The sequence below is a fragment of the Poecilia latipinna genome, unplaced genomic scaffold (assembly GCF_001443285.1).
Source record: "Poecilia latipinna isolate Pla-1442-1.1 unplaced genomic scaffold, P_latipinna-1.0 Scaffold946, whole genome shotgun sequence".
NCBI lineage: Eukaryota > Metazoa > Chordata > Actinopteri > Cyprinodontiformes > Poeciliidae > Poecilia > Poecilia latipinna.
The window spans coordinates 248,980-259,332 of record NW_015113562.1 but is presented as its reverse complement, the minus strand read 5'-3'; the positions used below and the strand labels follow the sequence as shown (position 1 = coordinate 259,332).

Below are 10,353 nucleotides of genomic sequence, written 5' to 3'. Positions count from 1 at the left end.
TATATATATATATATATACTGCCACCCCTGAAAATATCCCTGCCCCCCTCTTGCCACCCCATAAATATTTTTCTAGATCTGCCCCTGTCAGAAACATTTTGAAAACCTGAACCAAACCAGAGACGATCCTCTTCTTCTTCTTCTGTTTCTGCTCAGTTTCCAGATGAAATCCCGTCAAAAACAAACCAGCCTGAACTCCAAGACGTCTCTGCTCTGCATCTGCCTCAGTCTGCTGGCCTTCATCATCACTTTCCTGTCTGGAGTCCAGAACTCCGGACCTGAGGACAGTACCGAGGAGCCGTCCAGCGATCAGAACCAGATCCTGGAGTCTGAGCAGTATGTGGAGCCGGACCGTGGCTCCTGCACGGCCGTGGCGGCGCTTCTGCACTTCTTCCTGCTGGCCACCTTCTCATGGAACAGCATGTACGGCACCCAGGTGGTTCTGCTGGTCCGATCCATGCAGCGCAGCCTGCCGTCATACTGGACCCAGCTCAGCTGGGGAGTCGGATGGGGTACGGCATTTCAGACACCAAAGCTGCCAAACACCTCAATTTTCTGCCATTTCTTAAATTTAAAACATGCAGAAACTGTCTGCAGATAGAAACAAAACAAACATTATTGACTTTCACAGAATAAATATTTGATCAGAACCAGAACTCTGACCTGGTTCTGCTTCATTTTGTTGCTTCTGGTCAGGAGTCCCAGCCGTTGTCACGGCGATCACCCTGGCAGCGACATACCGGGTGGAGAACCCGCTGGCGTACCGACAGGAGGAGTTGTGAGTTATGGTCTAAATGGGTTCTGGTTCTGGTTCCGTTTGTTGACCCGGTTGTTTCTGCAGCTGCTGGCTCGCTGCTCTGGACCGGAACCAAGAGTTCAGTTTTGAGAAGCCCATGTTCTGGGCCTTCATCGTGCCGCTGGGCCTGGTTCTGCTCTACAACGCGGTTCTGCTGGGCCTCACCTCGCTCACCACCTGCAGGGTGGATCCCAAGCTCAACAGGTGACTACCGCCCCCTGCTGGACACTCTGAGCAGAGCAAAAACAAAACAGCAAAAAAGAAGTAAAAAAAGTTTAATGAAATCATCTTTAAATGACAATTAAAAAAAAAAAAACAACATAAAATCAAACTGGCACAGAAATACGGGTTTTTAAAACATTTTGTAATTTCAGACATAAAACAACTTAAAACTAATTTGATTCTTTTTTAAAATCTTTTAACATTTTAAGATAACAGTAAGTTTTAAAAGTAGCTGCAGGAAATTCATTTCTTATAATTTATTCAGTAATTTCCCCAGACATTAATTATACAGATGTATCTGTGACTATCTGGTCATAACGTTTTGCCTGATCTATCTGGTTCTGGTTCTGTGGACCCGGCAGCACCAAGCGCTCCTCCCTGACCCAGAAGTTCCTGGTCAGCTTCTCTCTGGCGGTTCTGCTCGGTCTGTCCTGGACTCTGGGCTACCTGGTCCTGGTTACCATGGGAACCGCCCACCTGGCCTGCAGCGTCCTGTTCTGCTTGTGTACCACCACCCAGGTAGGGTCCGGGTCCGGGCGGGTCCGCTGTGGCCCGGCAGAACCTGGTGACGGTCCGCTGTGTGTCTGCAGGGCCTCCAGATCTTCATCCTGTTCACGGCCAGAACCCCAAGCTTCCGGGCCGCAGCGAGTCGGTCTGCTCACCACCTCTCCGCCGCCGCGTTCAGCCTCAGGTCCACAACGTACCACCTGTGGAAGAACCGGGGCCAGTCCAGAACCTCAGACATGTACCGGAACACAAAGAGCCAGGACACAAAGAGCCAGGACACCAGCATCTAGAACCAGGAACCGGGTCAAAACCGGACCAACACCAGCATCTACAATCAGGAACATTCGATCCACCAGCTGCAGAGTCAGAACCAACGAGGTCCAATCGATGGATGGATCAGTGATTTTTTTTATATTCCTCTGATGTACAGCATTATGACACCAATATTATTGATATATTATTGATTAATTATTTTTGGATATTTTTTACATTTTTCTGCAGAAGCTGATTTTAAATCTAAGATTTTAAAATCAGATTTTAAATGTAACCAGTAAATATTCAGCCTGCTGGTTCTGATCCGTTTTATTGTTTCTGAACTTTATAATGTTTTTATATGAACTCAGATTGTTTTACGTGTTTTTATTGTTTTTATCATCTGAACCATTAAAGACGTTCTAAGAACTCATCACAGATGTTCTGGTTCCATGAATATCGGGTCCATTGTGGTTCTGTTGGGTCGGGGTTCTGTAGAACCCAGTCTTGGTGGTTCTGAATGGTTCCAGTTTGTGGCCACTGGGGGGCGCCAGATCTCCACCACCACACAGTGAAGGCTCTGTTGGTTCTGAGTTGGACCAGGTGAGCACGGCGGGAGGGGGAGGGGTCAGGTGGTTCTGATCCGGGTTCTGAACATTCCAGATGAAATTTATCCCTCTGTGGAGGACGGACTGAACAGAACCGGAACCTGCTGTGGACACAGAAGGATGGGACGGAGCGCCACGCGGCGTTGCCATGGGAACAGTCCTGAAGCATCCATCAGGAGACTCCAGACCGGGCCGGAGGACCCGGTTCTGTTGGTTCAGGTTGGTCACCTCTAGCCCTGAAGCTCCGCCCCCTCATGTTACACACAGGAACCGGTCCGGGTCGTTACGCAACCGCGCAGGACCCTGTGATCCAAATGAAACAGAACCCACTGAGCATGTGGTTCTGATGAGTTTACCAAACACCTGAAGCTCCAACGTGTTCTGCCGTTACATAACCGGGCCGGCGCAGGCCCGTTTGATTCCTCTGTGTGGGCGTGCAGCCGGGCCGGGCGGGACCGTCTGGTTCTGATTTAACCGAACAATGAGAGGGACAAAAGTGGACCTCCTCTGACTGGAAACACATGTGGGCTGGGCTTTGTGGTTCTGCTGGGGAGGCTGACCCGCTTGGTTCTGAAGAATCTGAGACATTTTATGGCATGTAGTCGTTATTCCCAATGTTCACAGACTGAGAACGATGAAGAGGAGGAAGAGGACGGCATGGAGGGGGACAGAATGGTTCCCAGGAAGTTCCTCAGGGGACCGTTATTGAGGTTGCACAACATGGTTCTGGGTCAATGACTGACACAGGGAGAGACCTGAAATGTTAGAGGTTTGGGTCAGCCAGAACCAGAAGGTTCTCCATCGTCACATGACCAGAAGGTTTTTCACCAGACTGACCAGATCCGGACCAGAGAACCAGAACCTGCTGGGTCTGAAGAACCGTCCTGAACATGTTCAGCTGGTCTGTATTACCTTTAGGTAACCGAGACGACAAACCGAACAGGTTCAGCTGACGGTCGATGTTCTGTGAACGGATCAGAACAGAAAACCTTCAGAACCGGATCAGGACCAGAGTCCTGATGGTGAGGAACCGGTGGAGACCAGAGGAGAGAAAAGTTCCTTCTAAACTGAACAGTTTTACACCAAAAACATGACAGGAGCGAAGAACCTGTGACAGTTTGGTCTGAACCGGGTCACTGTGACCTCAACACCCAGAGCATCATCACACAGTGAGTCAGAACCAAACTGGGACTGATCCCAGTATGAACTTGGATCTGGTCCTGGTGTTCTCACAGCAGATAAGACCAAACATTGAGACTCTACTCAGAACCAGCGTCTGTTTGGATGGAGGAGCATCTGGAGAAGCTTCAGCTCAGGTTCCACTTCCTGATCTTCGTCCTGAAAAACGAGGCGTTTGCTCCCAGCGTCCTCCTAAATCTCTGCTGTGGAAGCGAAGGCCAAACCATCGTTATCCCTGCCGGGCCTCGCCAAGAACCCAAACAGCCGTAAATCCCCAGAGCGGCTCCCAATCATCCCGTGTGAAAGGCTTCCTGGCTCCCAGCTCCACTTCCAGGCTCTGCAGGAGGGCTCCAGCACATTTTTCCACATTCACACCCATGATCCTCAGATTCCCTCCAAGGTTTTGCTGGAAAATCTCGGCCCGTTTCCTCACGCTCCATTTCCCCCGTCAGGCTCCATAAACCCAGATTATCTGCAGAAAATCACAGGAAGAAAGAAATAACACTGTTTGACTTTATGGCTGAAAACAGGTGGAACGTTCCTGTGTGATCCATCCATCCATCCATCCATCCATCCATCCATCCATCCATCCATCCATCCTTGTGGTTGGTTTAGTGGATGAGTGAAAGTCCATCTTCATCAGGATGACTCCGTCCCGTTGATAGGAGCCGCTGAGCCTCTTTGGTTTGACGGCTGCTGTAAGTGAATCTCATCTCACGTCGTTCTTCATGTCAGCAGCTCAGCGGCTGATCCCCGCCGCGCCGCGCTCCGTGTTTCCTGTCAGCACCCGGAATCACCTGAAACCTGCTGACACATTCCTGCTTCCATCCCAACAGGAAGTGGAAGTGGAAGCGGCCGCGGCGTGTCCTCTGATCAGCTGCAGTTCGTCTTCATTACGACGTGACGCAGCGCCGCTGCAGATCCAGCGGTTTCCATCCGCCTGCCGTCCAACTAAAACATCTCATCCATCTTCATTCTGCTGGAATCGGAGCCGCAGATGAAGCTCCATTCATCACAGCGTTACTAATTCAGCTCAATACAGATGCAAAAACACTAAATAATACCAAGGAGTTCTGGTCCAGTTTCTGCTGAAAATGCCTCAGTGCTCTGAAAATAGGAAAACTAACTTATGAGTCACTTTACTGCAGGTTAACATCTCGTTTTAAATCAATAATTAAAGTAAAAGTTTTACTGGCAGATTATTTCACTGACGAGAGAAAAGTAAACTTGAACTTTTCTATCAATATGAAGGAATTATTTATTCAAAGTAAACTAACATTCCTCAGAAAAGTTTGTTTTGTTTTATATTAAATATTTCCGATAGAAATATCGGAAATATATTTCCGATATTTCTAACGGAAATATATGAAATATTTCCAATAGAAGCTAAAACAAAATCACTTTGTAACATTTTGTGTTTTTATAGAAATTCAAAATAAAAAAGCCAAAACAAAGCACTTCCATGATGCTTCAGGAAGTCAGACATGTCTGAGACGTTTCTCAGTTTTCTTTTTTCTCCTTTAAATATCACAAACTATAATCTATAATCTATCACCATCACGTCTTTTCAGTCGGCCGTCTTTGCTCTGAACTCATGTTTGGTTTTCAGCGGTTTTCCATGTTAATGAGTGAAACATTCAGATGTAAACGCTGTTCAACCAAACCTGCTAAAGCTAGTATTTTATTTAAATCACCATGGATGCAGCTGATCTTTCAAAATCTTTCTGATTCTCTGCAGGAGAAACTATGAAAACGATGATCTGCTCTGGTTTCTCTGCAGAATCAGGAATGAAAGAAATGTTGGATTTCAGCTCAAATCATCGTTTTCCGGTGATTTTCTTCTATTGTTTCTTCTCCAGATCTCTGGAAATCTGCTCACATTCTCTGAGCGGCAGCACTTTTCTGTTTTTGTTCCAGCTGTAGAAAACATTTTAACTCCTCTGGTTTGGCTCCAGGCTGGAGGCGGAGAGCGGCTCTGAAACCCGACCATCCGACCCGCTCAGGCTGCAGATGCAGAGCGGCTGGACTCGCAGGGATTTTCCTGCCTAAATGAGAAGCAGAGCTGCGGCTCCTCGCTCCTCATTAAAGCTGCACATGCGGCTCAGGGGAGGCCCCGTGTGGCCCCGCCGCCCTGGGAAGCCAATTTCATTTTAAAAGCTCCGTTTGAACTAATTCTTCAACAGAACAAGCCGAGGGGACGAGATGTTTACGCCTCATGAGGTCAGCGCTGCCTGTTTACAAGCAACCCAAACAGTCCAGCAGGCCCGGTTTCATCCTCACAGATGTTCTGGAAAATCATCCTGAAGCTCCGGATCGGATCATCCTGCTGGGAGTTCGTCCTACCGTCTGTTTCTGCAATCAGGTGTGGGACGGAGCGGCGCGCTGCGGGGGACGCTGCAGCGCCGCAGCTTTTAGGAAAGTTTGAGTAAAACAACATGAAAATAAACGCACATAGAGAAAAAGGAACAATGGTGCAGAGCAGCTTACTGGGAAAACATCCAAATGTGTGTTTACTGTCAGTCGGAGTCAAACCTCTGCTAAAGTCTTTACAGATGAGAAGGAAAACAAAGTCAAGTTTATTTTTACAGCAGGAAATCAAAGAGCTTCAGATCCTAAAACATCACACAGGCAGCAGTTATGGAGCAAACAATAAACATTTAATTTACCATCAAGAAAATCATCAAGTAAATTAAATATGTTGATCAGAGACATTCATCATGTCTGTCAGCTCTAGTTTTTAATGTTTGTACTTTGTTTTCTATAGATCTACCTCACACAGATACTAAATCTCTTTTTGGTTGTTCTGTTTTTTACAGTTTCCTTCTATTAAATTATGACATCATTTCTGTCACAAAGTGATTTTTGAATATTGTGTGGAAGTTTATAAATACTTATTGTGGACATAAATTGTCCAGATTTTAATTTTTTTAAGTGATTTGGTCAAAAAAAAGAAAAACTTCCAGTTATGCAACCTACATCTTTGAAAAACAGAAGTGGAACCTCCTGCACAACCAACAAGAATGTAGCTAGTGTTTGTCTGGTTGATAAGTTAACAACCAAACTCTTGTCTTTTCCAGGAGCCATTGTACAATGCAATGTCTTTGAGCTCAGCTGAGGTTGCTAGGTGACAGGCTGGAGTTTGCTATGGTTGCTAGGCAACGGGCAGTGCCTGCTGATTTGTTACGTTACATTCTGGAGGTTTTTGAAACGGCTCATTTTCCAGACATCTATAAAACATGAAGTTACAGCCAGAAACAGGCTGGATGGGATTTTAAGAGGTAGAATCCAAAATGGAGGCAGAAAAATGTGCAAAATGTTTTAGTACCAGAGTTACAGTCAGGTTGATCCTCAAGCTACATCCAAGGAACCTGGACTGGGAACAATCCACACAGGATCCTTCAGAACCGGTACCGTATGTAGCTGGTTTGATGGTCAGCAGCTCTACCAGATCTGGGTCCAGATGGATGGGTTGAGCTCTGGTTTGGTTTCCCTCCTTTCCCTTGAAGAGGACTGAGCCTCCATCAGAGCTTCATATCTGCAGATCGACTCCAGGTAACCAGAAGGTCATCCTGCTGCATCAGCACCAAAGATTCAGAGATGAATCTGATCTGTATTGGAACAGATCGGATCAAGAGCCGACCCAGAACACCAAACTGAAAACAGACCGAAGGAGACCAGAACAAAACAAACGGGTTCCACCTCCAGCCATCTGGACGGAGGAACTCGATGTATGTATCGATAAGACAGAACGTGTCCCGTACCTTCAGTCCTCCTCCGTTATCCCCTTTTTAACAACTGGTGGCTCAGTTCTGTTGAAGGATTCAGACTGAATTAATCTGTCTCAGCGATAAAACGCCAGAGTCCTGCGTAATTTAGTGCATAATATGCCCTAAAAGCAACACACAGCTGGTGTTTTATGAGTCTTAAGGGCCTTGAGACATAAAAGTGCTCTTAAAATGTGGATTTAGAGCCAAGCTAAAACAAAATGTTCAAATGACACATTTCAAATGACAACAAGTCTGAATCTAGTTACAGCAACAATAAAGACAAAGGTTTTCTACAGAGATTCAACCTGAACCGATGGGTCACGCCTGGTCCTGATCGATGGGGCCCTTCAGATGCTCCATGCTCCAATTTATAGCCTCCAAACCAACAACAACAGCAGATCTTCAGAACCTAAAGAAACCGCGTGTGGTCTGGGCTCTGATGGCAGCCGAAGCCACGTCATCCTTCCTCAGGGCATTCCTCCGCTGAAACACCGCGTTTCATCCGCCCAAACATCCGCTCCACGGCGACTTTTCCTAAAACAAGGGAATCCCAGGCCAACACGAAGCAGGGAGTTCCTCTGCCTCGTAAGTCATCTGTCAGAGGGAGGAAGACGACGACAAGAGAAACGAGGAACAAACAGTATTCATCTCATCGTTATTTATGACTCCAAATGATCCAATGTGGAATCCAGATGGAGAAAGCCGTAGCCGTCCAAGCAGACGACAAACTGGAAGGAAGATCCTTCCTGAGACAGATAAAGTGTCGACGTACCGACTCGTCTGATCAGGGGAGGTGAGAAGATCTTCATGGATAACCACGACCACAGGAGAAAGAGGAAACCCTCCAAAACAATCAAACTTCTAAACTCCTGAAGAACGTCTTCATACAACGAACACTGAAGTCTCCATCAGAACCTCAAACCTTTACAGGTAAAAACTCCTGAACAGCAGCAACTCTTCCCAGGTTCTGGTCAAAGTCCAAACCCTTCGCCAGCTGCAGGAAGAAAACTGGAAACTCAACCAAACCAACCAAAGTGATGAGAATCTACAAGGATTTACTCTTCCTACCGTCAACAACACAAAGTTCTGCTTTAGTGTTTTTGATAACTTTGAAAACATTTAGCTTCTCTTAAATTCATCTTTCCCAAAAACTCTAAATCATTTATTCACTGTTACTGTAAACTTAAAACTGAATAAAGTTAACCTGTGTTGAAGTTTTGGTTATTGACTGTAAAGAATTATGTTTGTGCTCTTATTTTGAAGCAGTTCAGTTTCCTGTCCTCATGCTCTCCACTCATAATGCTGTGCAGCCAATGATGTTTATCAAATACCCAGAATGCATTGCTGTAGTTCTACAGTAAACAGTTTAGATCTACTGATTTTCTACAAGTTTTCTGACTGAAATTGTAAAATTATCAAATTCAGGAGCAGAGTTAGCAAAACCCAACAGATCTGTTCAAAAATATCACGTTTCATTAGCATGTTAGCTGTTTAGCATTATGTTCTGCTAAATGCTATGTTGTGGTAGCACTTCCCAGTATTTCTGGTTAGCTTTAGGGTTAGCATAGTTAGCTCCTTAATTAGCCCACCACTGGTTTCAGGTTCTGATCAAAGTCACAGCAGATACATTTATGGTAAATCAATAAAGCTCCAGGTCTCTGGTAAAAACTGATTTCCTCAAGACCAACAAGAAACAGGAAGTCCAAGATGGCAGAAACGTTAAAACAACTTTTAACAGATCCAATCTCCTCCCAACGGATCAGAGTGGAAATCCTCCAATGTTGAAAATGTGGCGAGGAAATTCAGAGTAAAACCAAATTAGACCTGTTTCAACCTGCCAAGACCAACCACCAACCAAATCTGGAAACCAAAGCAGACCAAGTGCAACATCTGGGCCAGGAGGAAACGTTGAGGTTCTGCCTCAACCTGGTGGAGCTCGTGACGTCAGGAATCTAATTATTGGCTCAAAACTGCAGGAGGAAGAGGAACAACGCATCCGTGAACCGACAGTGAAAGCTACTAAAGATTATTAATGATGCAGAACATGAACAAGACGGTTCGATGCAGGACAACAAACAGAATCTATTAAAGATTTGAAGAACAGAGCTCTCCGAGGACCGAATGGAAAACCGTTCAGAACATCTGGGCTCCGAGGAACATTTATCACAACATAAACCAGCAGCATGATAAAGAACAGAGCGTTTGGCTGGAAACTCCAGAACCGACACCAACGCCAGAGTCCAAACAGATGTTCTGATACAAGCTTCTGCAGGACGCGGAACCAATTAACCACCAAACCCCCGAAGACATAAAACCTCCTAAATGGACGAAGACGAACAGGAGAACGTTTCCACTGTGGAAAACCGGCAGATGGATGCGGCTCCTGGGACCCAGCCGGGCCAGCAGTGGTTCCCAGGACCGGTTTAAACTGGGTCAGCTGACGAGCACGGTCAACCTCACAGAACAAATACATGACATTTGTGAGGAAGCATCAACACAACCTGAGTCCAAACAGTCGTTTTATGGTTCTGATCCGAAGTGTTGAGCTGTTTATTATTTCACAGGAACCGACTGACTGTGATCCAGCAAAGGTCAACAGGTCAATATGGAGCTAATTTGGTTAAAATAAATCAAGTTAGAATAAAAAGCAAGTGAGTTTTATGGTCAAAGTGATAATTATGAGGAATTTCATCCAAACAATAAGAAACTCGGTTCAGTCACATGAAAATAAATAAAAACAAAACCAAGTTTTCTGGAGGGAAAACATTCAAAGTGGCAGCAGTGCAGGTTCGCACCGACCCATTCCCATAGCGTTTGGTCCCATGAGGGTTCTGAAATCAGAACCCACATGGTTCTGATTTCAGACACCTGGTCCTGGTTCTGGTCGGTCTGAGTCATGAAGTGTTTTGGGTTTCCTCTGGAGTTTGGAGGAAGAAACCGCAGAACGATAACATCCAGGAGTATCTGACTGCAGAGCGGTTCTTCCACCAGGAGCACTGACTCACCCATCAGACCAACTGAG

General features: G+C 45.9%; 1 protein-coding gene and 1 long non-coding RNA gene across 2 annotated transcripts in view; both read left to right on the top strand.

Moving 5' to 3' along the window:
* adgrg7.1 (adhesion G protein-coupled receptor G7, tandem duplicate 1) overlaps positions 1-2,037 on the top strand; it is a gene marked incomplete at its 5' end in the record, with an annotated part of 14,724 nt that extends 12,687 nt beyond the window's left edge. The window contains 5 exons of the mRNA XM_015049408.1: positions 157-512; positions 697-778; positions 842-1,000; positions 1,381-1,537; positions 1,609-2,037. Of these exons, the coding sequence (XP_014904894.1) occupies positions 157-512; positions 697-778; positions 842-1,000; positions 1,381-1,537; positions 1,609-1,815 (961 nt within the window). The remainder of the gene's footprint in view (positions 1-156; positions 513-696; positions 779-841; positions 1,001-1,380; positions 1,538-1,608) is intronic.
* Positions 2,038-2,113: 76 nt separating this feature from the next.
* Positions 2,114-4,766, top strand: LOC106957879 (uncharacterized). Its single transcript, XR_001427049.1, has 2 exons — positions 2,114-4,262; positions 4,401-4,766. It is a non-coding gene; the product is annotated as an uncharacterized LOC106957879 (long non-coding RNA).
* The last annotated feature ends 5,587 nt before the right edge of the window (positions 4,767-10,353 follow it).